This window comes from Clupea harengus, chromosome 23 (genome assembly GCF_900700415.2).
Source record: "Clupea harengus chromosome 23, Ch_v2.0.2, whole genome shotgun sequence".
In the NCBI taxonomy this organism is placed as follows: domain Eukaryota; kingdom Metazoa; phylum Chordata; class Actinopteri; order Clupeiformes; family Clupeidae; genus Clupea; species Clupea harengus.
In genome coordinates, this window is record NC_045174.1 from 21164184 (window position 1) to 21190512 (window position 26329).

The 26329-nt window shown below is 45.4% G+C and overlaps 4 protein-coding genes across 4 annotated transcripts; 1 reads left to right on the forward strand and 3 right to left on the reverse strand.

The window, feature by feature from the left end:
- Nucleotides 1-248: 248 nt before the first annotated feature.
- LOC105894045 (60S ribosomal protein L19-like) lies at nt 249-4441 on the reverse strand. The gene is made up of 6 exons (XM_012820517.3): nt 4370-4441; nt 3473-3579; nt 3048-3170; nt 2547-2667; nt 1526-1636; nt 249-409 (listed from the first exon to the last, which is right to left on the reverse strand). Exons 1-6 carry the CDS (start codon nt 4372-4374, stop codon nt 286-288), a joined length of 591 nt encoding a protein of 196 aa, XP_012675971.1. The 5' UTR covers nt 4375-4441; the 3' UTR covers nt 249-285.
- A 911-nt stretch (nt 4442-5352) lies between these two features.
- Nucleotides 5353-7870, reverse strand: LOC105894010 (zinc finger protein GLI4-like). Its single transcript, XM_012820486.2, has 2 exons — nt 7283-7870; nt 5353-7173 (listed from the first exon to the last, which is right to left on the reverse strand). Exons 1-2 carry the CDS (start codon nt 7470-7472, stop codon nt 5957-5959), a joined length of 1407 nt encoding a protein of 468 aa, XP_012675940.2. The 5' UTR covers nt 7473-7870; the 3' UTR covers nt 5353-5956.
- A 151-nt stretch (nt 7871-8021) lies between these two features.
- On the reverse strand, nt 8022-16217 carry pkmyt1 (protein kinase, membrane associated tyrosine/threonine 1). Its single transcript, XM_031561169.1, has 8 exons — nt 15840-16217; nt 15046-15579; nt 14385-14622; nt 13428-13725; nt 12085-12191; nt 10356-10528; nt 9405-9655; nt 8022-8822 (listed from the first exon to the last, which is right to left on the reverse strand). Exons 2-8 carry the CDS (start codon nt 15415-15417, stop codon nt 8414-8416), a joined length of 1848 nt encoding a protein of 615 aa, XP_031417029.1. The 5' UTR covers nt 15418-15579; nt 15840-16217; the 3' UTR covers nt 8022-8413.
- Nucleotides 16218-16290: 73 nt separating this feature from the next.
- On the forward strand, nt 16291-22206 carry LOC105894046 (elongin B). The gene is made up of 4 exons (XM_012820518.3): nt 16291-16387; nt 17212-17346; nt 18268-18376; nt 20300-22206. The coding sequence occupies exons 1-4, from the start codon at nt 16385-16387 to the stop codon at nt 20410-20412; spliced, it is 360 nt and encodes a 119-aa protein (XP_012675972.1). The 5' UTR covers nt 16291-16384; the 3' UTR covers nt 20413-22206.
- Nucleotides 22207-26329: the final 4123 nt, after the last annotated feature.

The window sequence follows — 26329 nt, forward strand, 5'->3', positions numbered from 1 at the left end:
TGCCGGTATCTGATCAACGACCAGGTCAGCTTCCTCAAGAGCGGAAACAGCCCCTCCAGTGTCCCTGTCGCTGCAGAGAATAACATTTGCATCTCAATGCAAAATAAATTACACACCGACCTCTAGTTACTGACCCCCTCAGGCGAACTGACAAGATAAAAGCTGAATTAAATCTTTTTTTTTTTTTTTTAAACAGCAACCTCAGTGAAAATTGGGGGAGAAGAAAAAAAAGCGCAGACACACAAGAGTACTTTTGTGGGGGTTTTATTAGCGCTGAAAAGGGGCTCATTTTTTGGTCTCCTCCTCCTTGGACAGGGTCTTAATGATCTCCTCCTTCTTGGCCTGCAGACGCTCTTCTCTGCGCTTACGGGCCTCCCTGGTCTTGGAGCGGCGAGCCTCAGCCTGGTCACTGTGTGTGGGGAGGGGAGAAGGTCAGAGGTCAGTTTAACAGGGTACTTCACACTTCTACATGTCAATTAACAACACACGATGCGGACATTTCTAAACAGAAAAGTTACTCCACAGGTGTAGTGGTCCGAGGGGAGGCACTGGCAGGGCACTTCACACTTCTACGTGTCGGTCAAGAAGACACGTGTGCTCACATACACCTGTGGTTATAGAGGGAGGACTGGGTCTCAGGCCTGGTCACCACAACAGGAGAGCATGAAGCATGAGGCATTCATGACCTGGGCTCCACTTGATCCGTCACATAGGCTAACAGCCATAAGTATGAAGACAGGGAGCTTGGCAGCCATGTTAGGATGCCTGCGCTGAAATCCAGGGGTTTGTGGTGTTCAAGGCCTCAATGTGTACCCAAGAGCCAGTTGCTGCCGTCGATGCCAAGTGCTAACAGTACACCTGGGTAGAGCCGACTCTCAAGGGGAAAGTAGAGCTATTTCACAACTTGCATCTCAAATCATGTGAGCTACACAATGCATTTATAAAGGACCCAATGGTTTATAATGTTGAGCACACACACACACACTTGTGAGCATGTTGTGCCACTAGCTGCCTTCAGCCCTAAAGAACCAGCCAGGTTCCAATCCCAGAGCACAGCATCACTACAGGTGTCAACGGCTTCTGCCAGCAGTCTACCACCTCAGCTGTGAGGGCCACTAGACAGGCCGTGTCCAGTGCGGCTGTGGGAGGTGCACGTGAGGTGGGGAGGTGCACGTGAGGTGGGGAGATGCACGTGAGGTGCACGTGAGGTGGGGAGATGCACGTGAGGTGCACGTGAGGTGGGGAGGTGCACGTGAGGTGGGGAGATGCACGTGAGGTGCACGTGAGGTGGGGAGGTGCACGTGAGGTGGGGAGGTGGGGAGGTGCACGTGAGGTGGGGAGGTGCACGTGAGGTGCACGTGAGGTGGGGAGGTGCACGTGAGGTGCACGTGAGGTGGGGAGGTGCACGTGAGGTGGGGAGGTGCACGTGCGGTGGGGAGGTGCACGTGAGGTGCACGTGAGGTGCACGTGAGGTGCACGTGAGGTGGGGAGGTGCACGTGAGGTGCACGTGAGGTGGGTACTTACGACAGGAGCTTCTTGCGGGCCTTGTCTGCCTTCAGCTTGTGGATGTGCTCCATGAGGATGCGCTTGTTCTTGAACACATTACCCTTGGCCCTCAGGTAGAGGCTGTGGTACCTGCAGCACGGGAGAGTGGGGTTAAAGGGGACGCCACACACACACACACACACACACACACACACACACACACACACACACACACACACACACACACACACACACACACACACACACACCATGCTGCTCAAAGCATCCCTGGCAAACCGGATGGCTACCTAACTTCTGTTCAAGTAGCTAACATACCAGTCTGCATCTTACCATCTCACACACAACAATGCTAATGAAATATCTACAGTTCTGAATAGGGGAGAGTGGGGGAAGATGAGCCAGTGGGCAAGTTGACAGCACATGTATCTGGGTAAACATACAACACCGGTGGTGTGACCCTGAATTTAGATTGCATTCTGCCTAAGTTCTCTAATGAGTTCATTTCATTTTATTTCTCAATCCTAGAGACTTGGCAAACCATCTTCAGGTTTCCAAATTAGTTGTAAATATGAATTCAAGAACACCAATAAAAATAAACATCAACAGAATGGTGGTATTATTGAACAGTAATAATTAATCTTAAATAGATTATTATTAATAATTATATATAGAATTGTACATTCAAATCTGTTTCATGCAATAGTTTCCATCAGATGGCCAATACCCTGTCAGTTGAATAGCCTTATCCCCAAGGATACCACAACACTACTTACGGGACTCCATATTTTATTTTCCATTTGAGAAGGGTAACTGATAATGTTTCAATTAATTGTATACATCCCAAACTTGTGCTGTATGCATTCATATTCCCTTGGCTATAAGTAGGGGGGAAAAAGCTCACCATACCCCTCTCTCCTCTACTAGTTACCATCTGATGCTTACATTAGAATCTGCATATCTGCATGTAAAATGTGCACTACTAAACAGAGTGAGGGCAGAGATACAAACATCAGGATCAACACTTAGTGCAGTTACTCACATGTGCCTGTCAATCTTCTTGGACTCCCTGTAACGACGGAGCAGACGGCGCAGGATTCTCATGCGACGCATCCAGCACAGCTTCTCAGGCATACGGGCATTGGCAGTACCCTTCCTCTTACCTGTGACAGGACAAAGGTGCATTTAGGACAACTTACAGACCTCCACTTACAAGTGGGCAATCTTAGCCACATTTTGACATCGACACAGGTAACTCTAATAACTAGTACCACTTAGTAATCTCTACTAGCACACTGACTTCACCCGCCAGAAGATCCAAGTACCAAAGACTTGTTTAGGATTAAGCGCAAATTCAATCAAACCCAAGCTCTTCTGGTATTAAACACAAGTTCACAGCCTTAAGACCTACACATTATGACAGGCTACCCCAAACAGTGGTGTTGTACCTTCCAATATCAGTTTTATCCATTAAATGTACAAAAAAAAAGTCAAACAGGTGTATTTTTAAGGCCTTAGCTTAACATTGGTCAGCCACACTCACCGATGCCCATGTGGCGACCCTTGCGGCGTGCCAGCGTGTTCTTGCGGCAACGGGCACGGGAGTGCACAGTCACGGGCTTCTTGATGATGAGACCATCCTTCACCAGCTTACGGATCTGCTGGCCTGGAATGGGCAGAGGAGCAAGCGGGAGGAGAACAGGTAAGTGGCAGGGCGAGTGGTTCAGCGCAGATCAACATACTTTAGTTAATTGTTAACTACTACATTGACTGTGCATACCAATCTTTTCATGTTGTGTTTTAATTATGATCTGAATCTCTGAAATGTTTCCATCACCATTGACTATGATTAGATTGTGGGGAATAGAACTTTATATGGCGACTTAAACTGATTGGAATAAAAACGGTGATTAAACTGGATAATCAGATCAGAAGTGTTGCAGGGAAGTGAAGGAAAAGTAATCTTACGGGAGTTGGCGTTAGCGATCTCGTTGGTCTCGTTTGGGTCCAACCAGACCTTCTTCTTGCCACAGCGTAGGACGCTGGACGCCAGGCGCTTCTGGAGCCTGAGCATGCTGCCGGAGAAATATGTGTCACGTTAGAAACGGTACAATTCTTCTCCACACATAAACAAATGGTTAAGCCACGACAATCACAGTTCACTCCCAACTCCGAGTGTAACATTTTAACTTCAACTGACCATCAACAGACAGTGTATCGGTAGCCAGATAGCCAATCGGTTCCAATGCAGGACGATTCATATTCCATTTCATGCGAACTAGCTGACGTTAATATTAGGGTCAATCGGAATTCACTAGTTGGTACATCTAGCCAAGAAAATCTTTGGTAAGGATAATTATATCAGAACGTTCCTGCTGTAATCCAAACATGACACATGTTGTTGCATGAAGCCGGATATAGCTTAGGCTGTCCACTATTACTAGCAGCTAACGCAAACGCTATGTCGCCAATGCTACAGTAGCATGCTAAGTGTTAGCAAACCAACTACATGTTTTCACTCTCTGAAATGCGACAAAGTAGTCAGTAATCGCTAATGCACGGGACCATAAAATGCTGTGTTCATACAATGGTTTCAAAAAACACTTTTGACAACAGACTGTGAAAATCAGGCCCAGAAAACGTGGACCACGATGCAGCTCCAATTGGCATACTACTAACTACGGCCTGTAAATGTGGAATTACTTTTTGCTTTTAAACAAACGTACAAAAGTAAATTGATAAGTTTGCCAATAAATATCAAATACACAAGTGTTTAATTCAAACATTAAGGCTATGTAACTGTGTTTTAATACTGATTCTGGGGTATTTTTTACATTTTGGGGAGAGCGGGGCTCACACGCTTACCTCATGGCTGCGGATCTTTAGGAGAAAGGAAAGAACTTGGTGCTGGCTGGACCCTACCATTATAAGGGTTGCGAGAACTCCGAAGTTCACAAAAACACCCATCTTAGTGTAGAGAAATGTACAGCACATAAAATGTAAGTAATTTAAGGATTAACAGTAAAAAACTGTGTTTATATTATAATATTTGCAACTTAATGTTCACTCCTTATCCACGTAAACAATATTGAAAATACATATAGGGTCGCATTCGTACACCCCTACTTCCCTAAAGTGGTTCGATCCACAAAAAAAAAAATTACAAATGCATTATGGGAACTACCGAAGCCTGTCTACGGGACCATATTACATTGTGCAAACATTGCTTTGGCCGCCAGATGTCTTTATTTCGTTGTGCTGAATGTTATTCAGGTTTTTGGTTTAGTTTTATGGAAGGAATTTAAACTCATTTTATCAAAAGGTCAATAAATAATGGACATGAAGAACTTTCCCCTTAATATGTTTTACTGCTGTTATAACGAGGTTTTGTGTGATGGTACATATTATGCCTTAATTCACTGTATTTTCATTTACATAGGCTACTTTTTCATTTATTTTGTGTATTTTTGGAGAGGGGGCTTCTTTTGAGTTTTTCCTTTGGATTATTGTTTCTTAAAGTAACACTATGCAACATTTTGACACTCTTGAGATATGGTTTTTACAGGCAACTAGTTTTGGTATCATCCGCAAATTCATTTTGATGGCACGACTGCAATGAAGCGATGGTTATGTTAGCCAGGTTTAGGATCCATAGTTGATGGCACGACTGCAATGAAGCGATGGTTATGTTAGCCAGGTTTAGGATCCATAGTTGATGGCACGACTGCAATGAAGCGATGGTTATTTTAGCCAGGTTTAGGATCTATAGTTGATGGCACGACTGCAATAGAGCGATGGTTATGTCAGCCAGGTTTAGTTTATTCTGAAAAAAATTATTTCACCCAAAATTCTATCAAATCACTTTATTACAGATGGAAAGTTATTTTGCACCGCCTTTGACACAACTCAAAAATAATCTTAAAACTTCTTTTTGAAGAGACCAGTACTGCATAATAGATGTTGTAATCGGCTGAGTGATGAAGAGAAACAGTATCCATGTGGGGACAAATGGCATGTCCATTATATAAAAACATAGAAGTTTCTAAACATATATTCAACATTATCAAACAGAAATAAATAAGGTTCCATCTTCAGGGTGGCAGTTTGTGCGTTTTATCAAAATACAAAAATGCTTTAAAACAACTGTGTAATTACAGAGACATGAAACAAATGTTTCTTATATTTCAACACCGTACATCCATCCTGTTTCTGGTATTTCGTGCATTTCTGCCCTTGCTGTACATTTAGAAGCACTTTAACATACAACAAAACTACATACTGTCCTATCATGTACTATCATCGCCTCCATCAGCATGTGTGCGCACATTCCCCACATATTCAGGATGACATGATTCTTAAGGAGGTCTGTGTGCACAGACACAGCCACCTTATAATGTTGTTCGAAAGCCAAACGACCTAAACCTACGCCTCCACAAAGGAGGTTTTCTGTAGTTACGTGTTTAATGCTATCTGGCCTACGTGCGTCTGCTGGTGTTTCCTGAAGTTGCTGGAGTGACTGAAGCTCTTTCCACACAGGCCGCAGCTGTAGGGTCTCTCTCCGGTGTGGTACCGCAGATGCACCGTCAGGTAGCCCGACTGGCTGAATCTCTTTCCGCACACGCCGCAGCCGTACGGCTTCTCCCCCGTGTGAACCCGCTTGTGCTTCTTGAAGTCCCCCGCGTGGTTGAAGCTGCGCCCACAAAGGGGGCAACAGTAGCGCTTCGGCACCCCAATGGGGTGGTTGTGATGGTGGCGCGTGTATGGGCGCGGCAGACCCCCCAACCCTCCACCCAGGCCTTGCCGGCTCATTGGCGCCGCGCTGAGCTGACCCCCCAGGTTATCCGGGTTGGCCTCTAGCGTCACCTCATAGCCATTCTCCAGAAAGAGGCCGTCTTGGAGACCGTTACTGCTGGGGGGAACGTAAGCCACCCTGCAGGAACTGGAGGTTGCTGCTGCTGCCGCCTGGAGGTCAAGCGAGTGTTCCGGCTGATCCCTGAAACTTTCAAAGCCTGCAGTTACATAATCGCCCCTCTGGAGGGCGCCGCTGCTGCTGCCGAAATCATCTGTGTCCGCCTCGGTTTTGATCTGAGTGACAGTGAGGTAGGGGTAACTTGCTGGTCCTGAACGGGAAGTGTGTGGACCGTGAGCAGGTGAGGTGTTCAGAGTGTTGACAGGGGAGTCTGTGTCTAGCGTGTTGGCTAGATGTTTGGGTCGTGACTGCTGGGACCCAATCAGTTCTGAGTTATGGGTGCTAGAGCCTCCTTCTGGACATAGCGGTTTGTCTACAAATAACTTACTCTCCGTTGTAGTCCTTTCCTCAGATGGAATTTCACAGCCAGTCACTTCCTTGCATCTCTGAGTATGTTTCTGGATATTCCTAAGGACTGGAATTTCCACAGCCGCAGAGTTCCTGTAGCAGGCCACAAAATGAACTAAATCCTGGTCATTCTCCTCCGTGAAGTCCTCATTCTGGACCCCAGAGATCATTTCGCAGGCGGATTCATCATGTTCACTTGGAGAGTCACACTTAATGATGATTTGTTCGGCGTCAACTTGATTTAGTTCAGAATCCTGCAGCGTTTCAACGTTCTGCTCCTGCTTGAGAGTAAAAGTCTGCAGAGATCCGAGGGTCATTTCGATTGTACCTCCACTGACAGATGACTCAGCCCCTGGCATTGAAGAAGAGTGTAAATGACGTGCAACTCAGTCAGCATAACAGTAGTTACCAAGTGAATTTGGAAAAACACAGAAATGCAAATGCAAATCACGCAAACTTACCCACACAATCTCTCCTCTGTTTTCCCTGTAATTCTTGAACCTTTCTCCTGAGTCTCTCGTTCTCCCTCTGGGTCCTAGCGGTTTTCTCCTGGTACTCCGACACCGTCTCTCGTACCACCTCCAGGACTTCATGCACCGCTACCGTCAACAATTTCGCCACCCGGGCGTTTAGTCGCTCTACTTTAGACATTGTGTTGGCTACTAGCTGCCCGCGACTTGGACAGGTAACAAGTGGAATTTCTAAACCCACAAATATTGTATTCAATTGGTCAGCCGTTTTATGCTGAACGGAAACGCGCGGTTCATCTCGCTGCACGTTTCGTACGTTTAATATTACGTTAACACATTTCTGGCTGATGTCTTGTCAGTCAGTAGGAAATGTTAACATATAGCTAGCGAATGGGCAAACACAATCCAACATTTTCAACGTCCACAGGAATACCTTACCCCTGATATCAGCTAGAATGAAGCGTTACTTCTTAGGCACGCATCATAGCAGATTGATCATGATTAAACCAGTAAAGGGTTTTCAGTGGTTCAAAACTTGAAGTGATACGCCATCAATCACACAATCATCACAAAGCTTCCAGGTTCCCTCTTTGGGGTAAAAAGCGGAACTAGGTTGTTGCACAGCGCCCTCTTCCGATGGGAGTACAACTGCAACTGTAAATGATGAGATGGCAAGTATTGCCCTCAAGACTGATCTTCTTTTAATTTTTGTGTGCAGTGGAAAGACACAATGCGATATGGCAAATAGACGATTTACATAAAGATAATATATTAACATCTCAACATGAGTAGGGTCACATTCAAGTTAACAACACATCACATTATGTAAACGGCAAAACAACTCACATAGTGAACTTTTTTTTCTTTTTTAAACACAGGCTACTAAATCATACCAACTGCACAATATTTCTCAGGTAATTCAATATATCCATAGATAACATGAACCAGTAAGTAAGGCCACTAGATGGATTGCCATAACCACATATACATATCTCTATTCTCTCACTCACACAAACACACACACACACACATACACAAACACATGTAGCACACAAACACACGTGCACACGCACACAAACACACGTGCACACACACACACTGCAGTAGTCTCTCACACGGCAACTAATTCTGCACGGCCTCATCGAACATGGTTAGAAGGTTCTTGGGCTCAAAGCTGTGCTTGTTGAAGGACGCCCCAGCAGTCCAGTCCTGGTCCCGACAGCACGACCGCGAGTGCCTGGAGGACGGGGTCTGAGGCGGACTATTGGGGTCTAGGGTGCGAGAGGCCGGCCGTGTCCGGTCCAAGAGGCTGTGGTTGTGGATGGGGCTGAAGCTGGGTGTGGTGGTGGTGCCGCCCAGGACCGGCGCCACACGCGAGCGGCCGGGGTGCGAGCTCGGGGGAGTGTGAGCGAGGTGCTCCAGCGTGGTCAGCCAGTCACGGCTCTGGGAGTGCAGAGGGCTGGCGTCGGGTTTAGTGGAGGGGGGCGACACAGGGGTGGAGGTGCTGCCGAAGGAGAGCCGAGATGGAAGTCTAGAAGGAGGAGAGGGACCGAGTATGTGTTAGTTACTAACAGCCCAGACCAGTATGTGTTAGCTACTAACAGCCCACACCAGACCAGACCAGACCAGACCAGACCAGACCAGACCAGCCGTCAGAGAAACATCATCAAGTAGACAGAAGCAAGAGAGACACAGACAGACAGGCAGACAGGCCGGCAGACAGACAAACAGACAGGCCGGCAGATAGATAGCAACTGAGAGATGTAACAGTGACAGACGCGCGTGCACACACACACACACACACACACACACACACACACACACAGACACTTAAAGGGAAACAGTGACACAGTCAGACAGACAGACAGACAGCCATTTAAAGATATGACACTGACAGACAGACAGACAGACAGACAGACAGACAGACAGAGACAGCCACTGAAAGATATAACACTGACAGACAGACAGACAGACAGGAGACAGACAGATAGACAGCCACTGAAAGATATAACACTGAGACAGACAGACAGACAGACAGACAAACACAGACAGACAGACAGACACAGACAGACAGACAGACACAGACAGACAGACAGATAGCCCAGTACTCTACCTGTCTGTAGGGGAGTCATCGAAGCGCAGGGGCTCAGGGAGGAACACAGACTCATCCCCCAGGCACACAGACCCCCGCCCTGAGTCGTGGAGTGCACTGGGGGGTGTGGGGGGGCTGGGGGGGAGGGTGCTGAGGTCCCCCTCCTTCTCCCAGCTGTCTCGCGGGGGGGTGCAGGGCGTGGGGGGGTCACAACGGGGCAGGAAGGGGAGATTGAGGGCGGATAGGAGCCCCCAGCCCAGAGAGACCACTGACTGCAGAACAGAACAGAACACACACAGATCAGAGAAGCACATAGAAACCAGTGAGAGAACACACCCTGATCCCTAGACATGGCCCTTTCTGCTCCAGGACCTCAGACTTGAATTCAGTCCCACAGCAAGAGCCACCCGTCTGTAGTTCTCAGAGGGTAGTTCTGCACCCGTCTGTAGTTCTCAGAGGGTAGTTCTGCACCCTTCTGTAGTTCTCAGAGGGTAGTTCTGCACCCGTCTGTAGTTCTCAGAGGGTAGTTCTGCACCCTTCTGTAGTTCTCAGAGGGTAGTTCTGCACCCTTCTGTAGTTCTCAGAGGGTAGTTCTGCATGCAGTAGTTTACATCAAAGAGTGAAACGTAAACAAACTGTGTCGGAACACAATTCCGGGTCTTTTAGCCTTAAAACCCCCACAACCCAGAGATTCCCCAGCGGAAACCCAGAGATTCCCCAGCGTAAACCCAGAGATTCCCCAGCGTAAACCCAGAGATTCCCCAGCGTAAACCCAGAGATTCCCCAGCGTAAACCCAGCCCGTCCATGAAGGCTTGTTCACCACTAATTGTCCTCATCCCAGCGGCTCCAGTTTCCATGCAGTAACAAAGTGAGATGTAAACGAGCTGTGGTGGGTTTAGCCTAAATACCCGACCCAAGGAAAGTGCACACACACACACACACACACACACACACACACACACACACACTACCTGTGAGAGTGAGAGGAGTGCCTGCAGGGTCTCCTGCAGCAGTAGGGACACGTGGCGTCTCCAGCTGTGCTTGCGGACGGACGCCAGTGCCAGCAGCTGCTCCACTGAAGGGCGCTTACTGGGCTCTGGGACCAGCATCAGCCACAGCACACGCTGCAGCTCAGGAGACAGGCCTGCAACACACACACACACACACACACACACACACACACACACACACACACAGTTATTGTCTACACAGTTATAGTCTACACACACAGTCATAGGCTACACACACAGTTAATGTCTTAAGTGTACGAGTACACAGACATTTATGCAATGAACACACAAGCTCTACAGCTCGAGACAGAGCTGTAAACATGTACACACATACATCACATAAAAAATGAGGTGTACACACACACAGACAGATGCATTACTCACATGCTATTCACACACACACAAGCTCTACAGCAGGGGGGAAACACACAAACACATTTCTGCAATACACTGAGCCTCCACACACACAGCTAGGGATGGGTATCGTTTGGTTTTTATCCGATACCGGTACATAACCGATACTTTTAAAACGATACCGGTGCCTAAACGGTGCCGGAACCGATACTTTTATATAAAAAATTTTTTTTTAAGAAAGGCTTTATTGCCAAATATATGAACTGTTTAAAGTAGATTATATATAAATAAATACAAAACACTTTTTAACTTAAAACTTAAATAATATATGAACTGTTAACAAAAGTTTAGACTATACTTAAATAAATACAAATAAATACAAAACACACACACAGACTCTGTACACACACTACAGCTTCAATACTTCAGCAATTCTTTTGTTCAATACATTTTTTTTTTTCAAATTGAACAATATATTAACTGTTTAAAGTATATTATAAATATAAATACATACAAAACACTTGGCTTCAAACTACAGCTTCAAACTTTTTAACTTCAAACTATGAACATTATATTAACTGTAAACAACAGTTTATAGTATACTTAAATAAATAAATATAAATAAATACAAAAAACAGCTTCAAACTTCTTTTGCAAAAATATGAGCATATTTGCCTTTGGAGTCAAAAATGTATTATTTTGTTTGCATTTATTTCATGAAATTTCACCATTTTATGATTTGTTTATACCTATCTTTTCTATCTTGTTTATAGTTAATCTTGTTACTTGAACACACTGAGTACGAGAAAATGTGTACTGCCCCTTTAAGAGACTACCGTAGGCTAAGTGTAGCTGTCATCATATTTTTCAGTCTTCGGTTGCTGATCTGCCGTTGACTCTTGCCTTCTCTCCCCTCTTTTCACGCAATTGTTTTGTTGCATTTGCTGCACGTCGCGATGTTTGAATATTTTTGTGCGAAATACAGCCACACTTTTGACCGTTTACCTTTCGGTATTTTCTCTGTTAAAAGGTTGATGGCTAGTTCTGTTTGTGCTTGCTCTGTGAAATGCTGCCTGCTCTTCACCGTCATAAGACTGTTGCCATGAAAACACCAATGAGCGTGAGTGACACAGGACAAAGTTTACATTGGGAGCTGGGGCAGTTTTACATGTGCCCCGCGGAATCTGCCTAGCAACCGTTTTCAATTGGCTCAAGCACCGAAATGAAGCACCGAAATCTGCGTTGCATTTCGGTCCGGGTAGGTACCGGTTGTATTGGAACCGGTTCTATATTGGTACCGGTTCTCGGTACCCAACCCTACACACAGCAGTCCTACCATTGGTAAATTCAGAGGGCAGAATCCCTTGGCGAAGCTGCTGCCAACCCTCTCCTCCTTTGGGCACCTCCATATTGCAGGCCAACTCAAGGATGGACACCCCCAGACTGTGGAAGCGCGCGCGCACACAAACACACACACACACACACATTAATGTTCTACATTCAGCTTATAAACACACCATTTTATTTATAGCTCTACAATGACACACAGCTACATCAGTACAGCCAAATACACACACACACACACACACACACACACACACACACACACACACACACACACACACACACACACACACACACACACACACACACACACACACACACACACACACACCAGTTATGACAGAAGCTGAAGCCCCTTGTTGGAAATGATGAGCAACAAAAGGCAGTTAGGCAGGACGTTATCGTAGAGAGCCATCATCACAAACACAGTTTTCAGTGATGATGGGAATGATTAGATGGTCGACACTGCATACCCTCTAGTCAAGTTTGAATACAAAATGGTGGCATTGACATCATCATCAAGTTACCATCCTCAGAGTGTGTCCAAGAGGGCTGTCGTGTGTCTCCAAGGCAACAACCATGCATTCTGACCACACCACATAATGTGTAAAAGCTGCAGACAGATAATGAATCAGCTGCATCTGAATATTTTACTCCAAAAGGGTGGCACTGTCCCATTAAGTTACCGTGGTCAGAATTTGGCCCAGATAGGTGGTGTGTTTACGAACGTATCCAAATGACTGAATGTGAATGAAAATGTTTATTATTCTGACTCTGGATAAGTGTGTTCACTAAATGACTGAGTGTGAATGTAACTCTAGCAGGGCTCTGGATAAGTGTTTACTAAATGACCAAGTGTAAATGTAACTCTAGCAGGGCTCTGGATAAGTGTTTACTAAATGACCAAGTGTAAATGTAACTCTAGCAGGGCTCTGGATAAGTGTTTACTAAATGACCAAGTGTAAATGTAACTCTAGCAGGGCTCTGGATAAGTGTTTACTAAATGACCAAGTGTAAATGTAACTCTAGCAGGGCTCTGGATAAGTGTTTACTAAATGACCAAGTGTAAATGTAACTCTAGCAGGGCTCTGGATAAGTGTTTACTAAATGACCAAGTGTAAATGTAACTCTAGCAGGGCTCTGGATAAGTGTTTACTAAATGACCAAGTGTAAATGTAACTCTAGTAGGGCTCTGAATAAATGAATCTGCTAAATGACTGAGTGCAAGGCAGGGCTTTTAGGAAAGCCTTTATTGTCATTGTATTAGAATACAATGGAATTTGGATCCATGAATCTGATGAATGACTGAAGAGCAGTCTGATGACGGCTGCTCACCTGAAGACGTCGGCAGCCGGGCCGTACTCCCCCTTCAGCAGCTCGGGGGCCATGTACCTGGGGTCCCCCTCCTGCATGTCCTCCTTTTCCGCCTCCCCGTCTCTATCCCCCTCTTTTTCCCTCTCTCCGTCCCCCGTCCTCTTCTCCAGCAGCAGGCCGAAGTCGCCCAGCTTGAGGCGCCCGGAGCGCGTGACGAACACGTTGGCGGGCTTCAGGTCCATGTGGGTGAACCCACAGGTTTGCAGGTGCCTCAGAGCGTGGAGGAGGTCACACAGGTACCCCCACACAGTCACCTCATCTGTTACAGGGAAGCACACGGGTCATAGGAGATTCAGGAAGATTATGGTGAGAATGAGTAACCCCAAAGAACTGATTGGTTCCGCGCAGTGTTTTTGTTTGAATAATCAGCTATTGGTACCTTCACACCTTCCCCTCCTCTGTTCCAAGGAAGGAATGGCTCTTTAGAGATACTGATCGGTACCAGGTAGTGTTTTATTTCAATAATCTGCTATGGCTTTTCCAGCATATCTGGGTGTCAACTCATCTGCAGTTAAACCGGTGACCTGATTCTGGTTTGGAATTACTAGTAACTGTTCAGGTTCTGTTTTGGAATTACTCATTGCCGTTCAGGTTGTGTACTCAATGTAATGTCTGATGTTACTGTGTTTAACTGTCATTCTGTCTGTGTGTTATGTGGATTTAAGCTTGTCTTCGCACGACCATGTACCATCAAAACAAATTTGAAGATGATACCAAAACTAGCTGCCAATAATTACATACCTCAAGAAGTGTTAAATTGTTGCACAGTGTTGCTTTAAGCACTGACATTTTGTGTAAATGTAACAAGTTATGGAAGTTGTTTCAGTATCTCCTGCTGTTTCTATAACTAATCAGTTATTGATATCAGCTAGCAACTTTTACATCAGTGCATCAGTGGCTGCTTTGACTGGGCCTCACCGGGGCTGCAGGGCAGGTTCTCCACGTGCAGAAGAAGGCTGGTATAGCAGAGCTCCGTCTGGATGTAGAGGCGCCCGCCCTCCTCCCAGGCCGCCACGAAGCCCAGCACGTGGGGGTGGGGCCCCAGGCACTCATGGTTCCGCGCCTCACGCAGGCACCGCGCACGGTCGCTGCCGTTGCGGAACCGCTGCACGGAACGCTTAACTGCATACTGACGCCCGTCAAGAAGACTCAGAACCTGTGGAGAAAGTCATATTTTTCAGGTTTACAATTAGATACTGGAAACTATTATATAGAGAAAAAAAATATTGTATACATTAGCTGCCTGAATAAAATCTATTTTCTTACCCTTGTTGACATGTTGTTAGACTTGAATCATAGTTTACAGTATGTTATTGGTGAATTATGTAATTCTGTAACCCTACACTATTACACTGACATTAACTGTCTACATTATCAAAAACCAGTCTGCAGAAGAATAAAAAAAATGTATTCAACATGAGTCTGTTCCCTGGAATTCAAAACTCCTCTAAGAACCACGCCTCTTCTAATTCAATAACAGCATGTTCTCATCTCGCCTGTACCTGTCAAACACAGCGGGATGACTGATATACTGTGGTGCCCCCGTACTCCAACAAACTTGGCTGCAGGAACTTCTTACCTTATACACTTCCCCAAAAGAGCCTCGACCCAGCAGGCCCAGGTTGGTAAAGCACTGGCTGAAGAAGGGCTGAGGTCGCTTGGGGTCATAGAGCGAGGGTGGAGGGGGATTGGCAATCAGTGAGCGTGACAGCGGGGTCCAGGCTGATAGGGGCTCCTGAGGGAACAGGCGACTGACGGGAGGGCACCCTTTGGAGGGTGGGCGCGGTGGCAGGGAGTGGGAGAGACGAGAGGGGGAGAAGAGGGCAGATGAGGAAAATGAGGAGAAAGGGAACTTTCTCTTCTTCAGGGAGAAGGACTGCTGGGCATGGGAGAAATGGGCTGGGATGGGGAGAGGGGTGGTGGCCACATTAGTTTCCATGGTGACAGACATGATGTCGCCAAGTGAGGATTTTTGGTTTTATTAAAATAACAAAAAATTAAATATAGATCCAAAAGTGTCTCTTAAAATTATGCCAATGGAGAAATACAGAGAAGGCATCTGTCATACGAGTGAAAATCGAAATGCTTCTCCCGTTGACAAGTTGGCTCACATCTGTTGACAGGAAAGAAAACAACATGACAGCATCAGTTATTTTTCAGTAGGTTGAACATATCACATGAACGACATGTAGGCTATGAAGACAAACGTTATTAATAAACAGAAAAGGTTTGAGAATTCACCGTTGATTATTGAACAACACAGAGGTAACGCTGGCTAAAGTTATATAATGTAGCCAAGTAGGTGAAGATACAGCGACTTCGGAAATGTTGTTAGCACACTTGCTAACAAATAACACCGGTAACGTTACTTACCTGACGATAGGTCCGATATCTAATGTTGGAAGCCTTTCTCAAGCACACTAGTGTGGAAGTCCTCTTATAAGTAGGGAATTCAAGAGTAACCCAAGTTAGTTCTTTGTAAAATTGGCAGAGATTACAAATGTAAAGTTAGCACCAATTATGGATAGTTACCGAAACAACCTATGCTATATCGTTAGCTTCAATAGCCACCAACAGTTTGCACAACGTGTAACGTTACGCGTTTAGTTTGGCAATATAAGGTTCTGACAGTTGACACTGACAGTCCTTTGTATGTTTTCATACATCCCTTTGTTGAAACGACTTTAAAAATACGACCCTACTTCACGAACCTTTTCTTTGCTAAACTATGAGCGACGCTTCCCTACCAGTTGATGTTATTTTACTGCTCGCGCGTTTACATTTCTTTCAAACACTTTCCTCTCGCGCCAAAACAACAGAAATGACGTAAGGCTCCAGCTGTCACTCCCACTTTTACTGCAATGCACTGTGGGACTGCGGCGGAGTGAGGCGGTGAGTGTTGCAACCAGCGCTCAGAAATGGTGAGTAATCAAGAAAGCGCACATTGTTGGGAAATATGATTGTTAATTTTCTCTGTGGTTGCTCTGAAAAGTAGCTTACCATGTTTAACAGTTAATACCCACCGTTTTGTTTGAAATGAACTGAATTAAGTTTTGGAGTTTATATAAACCGAATCTATGAATTAGCATGCTATGCTAGCTTCTTCACCTGATAAGCTGTTAGCTGTGTGGTTGACATCAGAGGGTGAAGCTAGCTAGCTTTAAAGCCTGAATAGCAGTTGTCTGAATGTCTCCGATACAGGGCCATTTTTTTACATAAAGAATAATCTAGTCATTTGGGATCCATATATATGTGTACATTGCTGACCATAACTTGCATTTATTTTTTGTTATTTAACGTTTAAAGGGTGTGCTGGCTTCTTTAATCAAAACAAGGCCGCAGTATCATTAGTCGTCTCAGGCAACAGTTAACGTTACATTGCACTGCACCAGTGGCTAACGTTACGCCTCTGGGCTTCTCAGCCAACCTGATTTGCAGGACTCCTTTCGTTTCAGTCGCCGTTTGTTAATCATGTTGTTGATGAATGGATGTAGGCCTAGTTAGAATATACTAGTAAATTGTGATGAACGGTATACATGGCAAGACATTTGAATGACTGCAATCATCCAACCAAGTTAGCTAGCAAGACGGCTAACGTCGTTTGTTGAAAGTATTTCAGTTGAAGTGACGTTAACTTAGCAGTTTGCTGGAGATGTAGGGAGGCACGCAGTGTTTCTGTAAATCGTTTACTAGCTAGAAGTGTTGACGTATATCTTTTTTTAAACACATCTTTCATCCATTCCAGGACGTCTTTTTAATGATCCGGCGTCACAAGGCGACAATTTTCACTGACGCCAAGGAGTCCACGACCGTGTACGAGCTCAAACGTATCGTGGAGGGGATCCTGAAGAGAACCCCCGAAGACCAGAGACTTTTCAAGGTAACGTACTCTAGGAAGATATTTGTTCCAAATGTTTCATATACGTCGGTAGAACTTGTGAGCATACCATGAGCATTTAAAAAATACTTTTCTGACCGTATCTGGGTTTAAAGTAATGGGTCTTATCTGATATTGTTTTATGTTTATGGTTTGCGAGTAACTCAGAATTCATGCTAGATATGGAAATAACAAATGTATTGCAATACTTTATATTCTATAGGTTCAATTGTTATCCCTAAACATTGGAACGAAATTATGTCAAGGTTGCTTCAGTGAAGCCTCTTACAGAAGCCTCTTAGGACATCTGTCCACAGAGCAATATACTTTTGAGCACATTTCAAATAATTTATAAAAAAAAAAAAAAGATGCTAAGTGCCCGTGCCACACAATCCATCATGCCTTTGGTAACCTGGAGTGCCCGACCCTCCCACTGGTACCCCACAACATCAGCACAGCATCTATTCAGATGTATTGCAGATAGTGGCTTTGATTGGGTTTACAGCAGTATTCTGAGTTTGTTCTCATACTTCATTTATGTGCCATCTCCAATGGTTAATCTAGAAGTTTGCATACATCCTGTTTATTCCTGTTTTAGTTCCTGTTTCTCTGTAAATATGTGTTTGTTTTATCTGTGTGTGTGTGTGCCTGCCGGCTGGCCGGCCGGCCGGCCGGCCGGTGTTATCAATATGTAATTTGCCTTCACGTGTTTATGTTTGTGTGTCTATGGGACTTTGTCTTTCTATGCTCCTCCTATGTGTGGTTTTGCTTGTGTTAATATTTGTGTGTGTGTGTATATATATATGTGTGTGTGTGTGTGTGTGTGTGTGTGTGTGTGTGTGTGTGTGTGTGTGTGTGTGTGTGTGTGTGTGTGTGTGTGTGTGTGTGTGTGTGTGTGTGTGTGTGTGTGTGTGTGTGTAACAGGATGAACAGCTGCTGGATGACAGTAAGACTCTGGGTGACTACGGCTACACCAACCAGACTGCTCGTCCACAGGCTCCCGCTACTGTTGGACTAGCCTTCCGCCTCACCGGTGCGTCCCCAACCCCACTACTCCCCTCTCACACTCATTCACCCAACACACTACTGCCCTCTCACACTCATTCACCCAACACACTACTCCCCTATCACACGCATTCACCCAACACACTACTCCCCTATCACACGCATTCACCCAACACACTACTCCCCTATCACACGCATTCACCCAACACACTACTCCCCTATCACACGCATTCACCCAACACACTACTCCCCTATCACACGCATTCACCCAACACACTACTCCCCTATCACACTCATTCACCCAACACACTACTCCCCTATCACACGCATTCACCCAACACACGCATTCACCCAACACACTCATTCACCCAACACACTACTCCCCTATCACACTCATTCACCCAACACACTACTCCCCTATCACACGCATTCACCCAACACACTACTCCCCTATCACACGCATTCACCCAACACACTCATTCACCCAACACACTCATTCACCCAACACACTACTCCCCTATCACACGCATTCACCCAACACACTCATTCACCCAACACACTCATTCGCCCATTACACTACTCCCCTATCACACTCATTCACCAAACACACTCATTCACCAACCCCACTACTCCCCTATCACACTCATTCACCCAACACACTCATTCACCCAACACACGCATTCACCCAACACACTCATTCACCCAACACACTCATTCACCCAACACACTCATTCACCCAACACACTCATTCACCAACCCCACTACTCCCCTATCACACTCATTCACCAATCACACTGTTGGATGTATGTAACATGCTTAGATTTCATCTGTAGGTCTGTTCCATCCCTTCACACGCCTCAAACATACAAGTGTGTGTGTGCATACAAGCATTTGTTGAACTTCTAAATATAGTGACACTTTTTTTCTGTCTCTTCTCTACGCAACTGAGCCTGGGGCTACTTGGTCTTTTCTTGTACACTGGTCAAATTGTCCGGCTCTGCAGTCCTGATCAGCTGATCGGGTTTATACAGCCACATGTATTCTCAGCGAACGTGCCACTTATTGATAATGGTCTTCACGCCGTTCTGCTGAAAATAAATGAAAGATCCGACTGAGCTGGTGTGACTAGCTTCAGACTCACTTCCTATTTTTTTTATTTTGATACCGTCATGATGGATGCTCTGAACACCAACCTGAAGCTTTGATTGCATTTATTCAGACACCTGTGTGCCTAATAATAACTCTGGCTTTGTAGGTTTATATAATGTACTTATAACAAACGCCAATCAAGTTATTTTTACCACCACAACTCAAAGAACAACTCCTTACTTGATAGATGTGTTTTGCCTTAGACAATTCTGCAGAATGCCAATTGGTTATATCTTCAGTTTTGACGTATGTATTAGACGTAATTATTAGGTGCTTTTCCACCACTGGAACTTGCGGGCCGATTTAGGGGGTCCGCCGCCTCTGTGCTGTGTTTCGACCGCAGGAACCGCCCATGTAGGACCTCTGACGTTTTCGGGGACGATATAAGTACTACTATACTATGTTATATAAGTACCTACTTCTGAGTGGCTCTGGATAACTGCTTGTAGGGGCGCGACACTCGTGACATGGGTGGAAGACAACAACCAGCGGCATTTTTTTAAACCAGAGTTTTAGCAGTGGATACAGCTGAATAAATGATAGCTTAGCTTGTTGAGGTTACAGGCACTGAATGAACACAAGCAAAACAGAAAATACGCTGTGTTTTTAATCAAATATATGCTTTCAAAAATCATCGTAGTGCTGGTATAGTCATTTATCAAGTAAGTACAGTTGCCAACCTGCATCAAGCTATCCAACAAGGTCTTTGGAACCACTTTTCTCCCACAAACACACACACACACTCACATCCATATCTGTCAAACTCTTAAATCTCTCCCTACCTCTCTGCTCCCCCCCCCAGGCGACACCTTTGAGCCCCTGCAGGTGGAGCCCTTCTCCAGTCCTCCAGAGCTCCCAGACGTCATGAAGCCCCAGGACTCCGGCAGCACCGCCAACGAGCAGTCCGTGCAGTGAGGGGGGGAACCACCGGCCACACGGAGGATGAAGAGGAGGAGGAGGAGGAGAGGGACTGTAGAGTGTTACACATCAGAGAGAGATGGATGGACTACACGCACGCACGCACGCACGCACGCACGCACGCACACACACACAATGGGGCTTAAAAATTAGCGTCTAACAAGACATACACACACAATGGGGCTTATAAGATAGTGTGTGTACACACACACACACACACACACACACACACAATGGAAAGGAGCGAAAAGCAGGCAATTCCATGATGACCTTCACCACCTCTATGGCACTGCTCTTTGCCACACCAGACTACCTGGGGCAAAGCCTACGAATGCATACAGCATAACCTTCCTGTTCAGGATGCACACACACACTTACACTGTAAGACACACACACACACACACAACCGAGACCAGAATACCTGGCGCGAAGCATACGAACGCATACAGCGAACCCTTTTCTTACACAGTACGACACGCACTCATCCACTCACACACTGACAGACACATACACCCAAGGCCAGTCAATCTGATGTAAAGCATATACTGCATAACTAGTTCAGGACACACACACACACACACACACACACACACACACACACACACAGTTTGATTGTCATCGATTGAAGAGTCAGTGTGACTGACCTTATTTAATATTCACTAGTTTTTTTTGCAGTTGTATGAATGACCTAGGCTTTGCTTGAGGATGGGTTATAGCAGTAAGTATAGTTTCGTTATCATCATCATTATTATTATAATAATTATTTGTTAACTTTGAGTACTGTTAGGTGGTGTGATGAGAAGAGATGACGTTTCTGTATTAAACTTTAAAAAAAAAAAAGAGAGAAAAACATGCATGAATCCTGTGCTCAATGCGGATGCGGGATGCAGACGTGCACGCTACACCTTCCTGCCCAACGCTTTCCCACTCAGGCCAGTGCCACAGCACTGTCGGCCCATAGCTTTTTAATGTGCTAAGCTAACACTGTCCCATCAGCCCCCGTTCACCTCCACCCTCCTGTGCTACGTCGTGCATTATTTAATTTAATATATTATCTGATTTAGGCCTGAAGATGAAATACCTTTCCGAGAATTGAAATATAATCTTTTTATTTGTGCAATTCTAGTTTTCTTTACTCTGTTTTTTTGGGGTGGGGGAGGGTTTTTTTGTTTTGGGGGGGGGGGGGGGAGCAGATCTGGTGTTTGAGAGTTAATGCTTGTTCGGTTACATCTCATTGTTTAGCGCTGAACCCAAAGGACATCCAGACATGGAGCCGCACTCTAAATTACAGATAAGGTTCCTGATGGCATGGTTCCTGAACCCAGTTCTGGTTTCGGAGGGCCACCATGTCTAATGGCATGGTTCCTGAACCCAGTTCTGGTTTCGGAGGCCCACCATGTTTTATGGTTCATGCCTACCTCCTCAGTAGATTTACTGACTGATTTATTGGTTCTAGTTACCCTGCAAACAGTTCTGGTTCCTCAATGAGAAATTCAATAGTATGGACATAGTGATGGTCTCCTGAAAACCTCTTGAGAAAGGAGCAACAAGGTTTGGACATCGCGTCTGTATTGTTTTCTTTTCTTTTTTTTCTTTTTTTCAGTGTAATGTATTTAATATGGTAAGGGAGAGATGATGGTGATTTTTCTTATTGGACGTCATGTAACATCCAAAAACCCAGTGACTTTTTCTCTCTCTCTCTTCCTCCCTCTCTTTTTCTCCAAACAAATGCTAAACATAACCTGTAACTGTGAGCTGAATAAATATTTTTTTTCTTTTGGTTTTTTAAAATGAGTGTTTCATTGTGTTGTTATGGTGAGACGACATGCATGTTTTAGCATTTAATTGTGCGTTTAATTAAGGTATAAGTAAAATGTGTCATTTTTGTGTTTTTATGTTTATTTTACACCCTCATCTTTATTTTATATCATTGACAAACATACCACAATCGGGACTAATTTCTGACACCTAAGTCTACTGTTCAAAGACATTTAAATGGATGACATGTTGTAAGTGCTCAACACTGAAGGGCCTAATCTATCCCCATTGAGAGAAGACGTGCTGTAATTACAATGGAAAAATAAAACATAACGCAAGTTTATAATCCGTATTTACACACCTAAAACATTTCTGAAACTTTACATTTAATCTTGTTTTGTTACATGAACGGCCGGTGAGGGACTGTGTGACCTGTCATTGACCCCGTTACTAGGGTTGCTATGACAAACCCTTGGCAGACAGGATGCGGAGAGAGAAAATTCAATCAGACTCGCACAACTGGGCAACTGCCACGCAACCAAACGCCTTCATCATTACAGTAGCTGACACAGGAGAGCTTGGCGCTCGGTGCAAATCTTCAATTTTCTCTCCCAAATATGGGCTAGGAATGTATGGGGTGACGTCATGTGCCGGGGTTCGGGGGAGGCTAGGACCGCAGCCGCCCAGCTACGCCTGTGTTCCCTGGGCAGGCCGGCGGGGCTCTGAGACATAGCACAGGAAGAAGGGCGGAGAGGAAAAAAGAAACGGGACGCCCTCCTTTCTCTCGCTCGCTCTCTCTCTCCCGGTGCTCTATCCGGGAATAACGCCGTGTTCAAAAAGTTTAAACGGGCCAAACGCGGACTGTAGTTTGCCCAGGAATACGCAACGTACAGGTTTACGATATTTGGGGGGAAACTGTCTAGTTTTCCCAGTTTCTTATTGATGCGTTTCTCCTTTTAGAGGATTATTGTAAGACACAGCAGCATGGAAGATTTAGGTACGTGTTCTCCGTTCTTTTCTGTGTCGTAGTAACATGGCACTCAATCTAACGGTTTCTTGGCTATGCGAGAGAGAGGGAGGGAAGGGTGGAGATCTAGCGGAAAGAAAGGCAAAATTAAGGGCAATCCCTATGGTATTCTTTTATGATTCTAATCTGAGACGTCTGTAGTTGTACAGACCTTTTGAAAGAAGTAGAATAGGATGTTCTTGTTTAGTGGGAAATCTCAACTCTTTAGCAACATACTAGATAATGTGTGGGCTTTGAAAGTTACATTATTGCACAAATGTTATTTTCTTGTATATACTTTACACACATGTATATGTCTAAATGTGTTTGAGTGTGAGTGTGTCAATGTGTGAAAGTGAGAGAGAGAGAGAGGAGAAAAAAATCATGGGAAAGGCCTAAACTGGTGACTCAGTGAGACCTAGTAGTCATACATTACACACATCCATGCGGGAGCAACAGACCCCCATCTCTGGACTACACGCTCCCTGCTGCCATAGCCTCCTGTCCAGCTGTTGACATCTGTGGCGTTTACAGTGGGCTCAGCCGCTGGTACACTTCAACGAGTTTTCCTCACTGACTCTTCATGTGTTTCCTACTCTTTGACATTTGTCAGCTCTCTCTCTCTCTCTCCATCTCTCTCCATCTCTCTCTCTGTCTCTCTCTCTCTCTCTCCATCTCTCTCCATCTCTCTTTCTCTCTCTCTCCATCTCTCTCCATCTCTCTCTCTCTCTCTCTCTCTCGCTCTCTCCATCTCTCCTTGTCTTTTGTCTCCTTCTATTTCTCCTTCATGCATGCTTCTCTTGAACGGAGCCATGTTTACTGATATTCCACACTTACACAGCGGCAAGGTGACTAAAGAACAGGGCACGTTTGTGTCGTATGAATCTGACTTTTCCAGACTGACTGCCCCATATCTTAGAGATGTCAGTGTTACCAGGCGAGATGTGCTTACCAGGCAAAATGCAGAATTCTTCTTTTTATGATCCAAGACATCTGGACCTGATTGGGTTATGCGTGTGTGTGTGTGTGTGTGTGTGTGTGTGTGTGTGTGTGTGAGAGACAGAGAGACAGACCTGTATACTGTGTAGTGTAGAGAGCAAAGGGGCTGTGTGTTTATATGTCACTGCTCCTAGTGTTTGTATGGCTGCACGCTTTCGCAGAAAGTGAGGGGGGAGGGGGGGGGGGGGGGGTGTTCAGCACCAGAGTCCAGAAGAGTCTGGGCCAAGCCAAACGGTTGGCTAGTCTAAATATGGTCATCATTCCCATTGAGAGGACATTTGGCTCCTTATATGAGCACTCCCGCCTTGCAGTGTGTGTGTGTGTGTGTGTGTGTGTGAGAGAGCGTGATCGTGTGTGTGTGTGTGTGTGTGTGTGTAAGCGTAATAGCATGCTCCTCTGTCTGTGTTTGTCTAATGCCGTATGAATCATTGTGATCGCTGGAGACCACAAACAACTTCTAGTCCTCTCAGTGCTTATCCATCATGGCAAGAGTACCTGTCTGTCTTTCTCTCTGTGTCTGTCTGTCTGTCTTTCTCTCTGTGTGTCTGTCTTTCTGTCTGTGTGTGTGTGTGTGTGTGTGTGTGTGTGTGTGTGTGTGTGTGTGTGTGTGTGTGTGTGTGTGTGTGTGTGTGTGTGTGTGTGTGTGTATTGTAGTCTGTCTGATGAGATGCCAAGCCCCATTCAGCAGCACTGACTACTGGCCACTGAAGAGCTTTAGTCCCCTCTTTAGTCCCAGACTGTGTGTGTGTGTGTGTGTGGGAGAGAGAGAGAAAGAGTGTGTGTGTGTGTGTATGAGAGAGAGAGAGAGGGAGAGTGTGTGTGTGTGGGAGAGAGAGTGTGTGTGTATGTGTGTGTGTGTGTGAGAGAGAGAGAGAGAGAGTGTGTGTGTGAGAGAGAGAGAAAGAGAGTGTGTATGTATGTGTGTGTCTGTGAGAGAGAGGGAGAGTGTGTGTGTGGGAGAGAGAGAGACAGTGTGTATGTGTGAGAGAAAGAGAGAGAGTGTGTGTTTGTGAGAGAGAGAGTGTGTATGTGTGTGTGTGTGAGAAAGAGAGAGAGTGTGTGTGTTTGTGTGTTTGTGTGTATGTGTGTGTGTGTGTGTGTAGAGAGAGAGAGAGTGTGTGTTTGTGTGTTTGTGTCTGTGTGTGTTTGTGTGTGTTTGTGAGAGAGAGAGTGTGTATGTGTGTGTGTGTGTGTGTGTGTGTGAGAAAGAGAGAGAGAGTGTGTGTGTGTGTGTGTAGAGAGAGAGAGAGAGTGTGTTTGTGTGTGTGTTTGTGTGTGTGTGTGTGTGTGTGTGGTGTGTATGTTTGTGTGTGTGTCTGTAAGAGAGCTTTAAACACCTCTTTAGTCCCAAACTGGGCCTACGGAGGGAATGGGCGCCAAAGAGAGAGTGGACTGAATCCGACCCACTGAGGGTCTGAGACTGACCCACTGGATCTGTGCTGGATCAGGGATGACCCAACCCAGGGGCAGATACTATGTGGGGGAAAGAGAGAGAGAGAGAGTGTGTGTGTGTGTGTGTGGGTGGGTGTGGGTGTGTGTGTGTGTGTGGGTGCAAGGAAAGACACATACAGCACTCTTCAAGGACATCTCAACATTTACGTCTTGCAGACACCACTGTACTGTATGTGTTGTACATACATTGGTGTCTGCAAGACGTAAATGTTGAGATGTAATTTACAAGACATGATTGAAGTAAAGTAGGAATCTAAAAGATCGAAATCTAACATGTTTTGCAGTTGTTCTTTAATCCAGATCTTTTGTATGTTTATATTGCAATATTGACTTGCAAACACTAACTCTGAGGTATTACTGTGCTAATTTCAATGCACTGCAACTCTCTGTCCTTGTGTCTTTGTGTCCTTGTGTCCTTCTGTCCTTGTGTCCTTGTGTCCTCATGTCCTTCTGTCCTTGTGTCCTTCTGTCCTTGTGTCCTCGTGTTCTTGTGTCCTTGTGTCCTCATGTCCTTCTGTCCTTGTGTCCTTCTGTCCTTGTGTCCTTGTGTCCTCGTGTCCTTCTGTTCTTCTGTCCTTCTGTCCTTGTGTCCTCGTGTCCTTCTGTCCTTGTGTCCTCATGCCCTTCTGTCCTTCTGTCCTTGTGTCCCTCCTCTCTCACTCACTGTCCATCAGTAGGCACACAGATGCCACTGAGTTG

Excerpts from the sequence above, each read along its gene's own strand:
- LOC105894010 (XM_012820486.2), bottom strand. The coding sequence starts at position 7,472 with ATGTCTAAAGTAGAGCGACTAAACGCCCGGGTGGCGAAATTGTTGACG. Across the intron at positions 7,174-7,282 it reads ACAGAGGAGAGATTGTGTGG|GGGCTGAGTCATCTGTCAGT; the intron begins GTAAGTTTGCGT and ends CTTCAATGCCAG.
- LOC105894046 (XM_012820518.3), top strand. Across the intron at positions 17,347-18,267 it reads AAGACCAGAGACTTTTCAAG|GATGAACAGCTGCTGGATGA; the intron begins GTAACGTACTCT and ends TGTGTGTAACAG. Across the intron at positions 18,377-20,299 it reads ACTAGCCTTCCGCCTCACCG|GCGACACCTTTGAGCCCCTG; the intron begins GTGCGTCCCCAA and ends TCCCCCCCCCAG.
- pkmyt1 (XM_031561169.1), bottom strand. The coding sequence starts at position 15,417 with ATGTCTGTCACCATGGAAACTAATGTGGCCACCACCCCTCTCCCCATC. Across the intron at positions 14,623-15,045 it reads CTTTTGGGGAAGTGTATAAG|GTTCTGAGTCTTCTTGACGG; the intron begins GTAAGAAGTTCC and ends CTTTCTCCACAG. Across the intron at positions 13,726-14,384 it reads GAACCTGCCCTGCAGCCCCG|ATGAGGTGACTGTGTGGGGG; the intron begins GTGAGGCCCAGT and ends TCCCTGTAACAG.
- LOC105894045 (XM_012820517.3), bottom strand. Across the intron at positions 3,171-3,472 it reads GATCGCTAACGCCAACTCCC|GCCAGCAGATCCGTAAGCTG; the intron begins GTAAGATTACTT and ends TGCCCATTCCAG. Across the intron at positions 1,637-2,546 it reads AAGAAGATTGACAGGCACAT|GTACCACAGCCTCTACCTGA; the intron begins GTGAGTAACTGC and ends CCCGTGCTGCAG.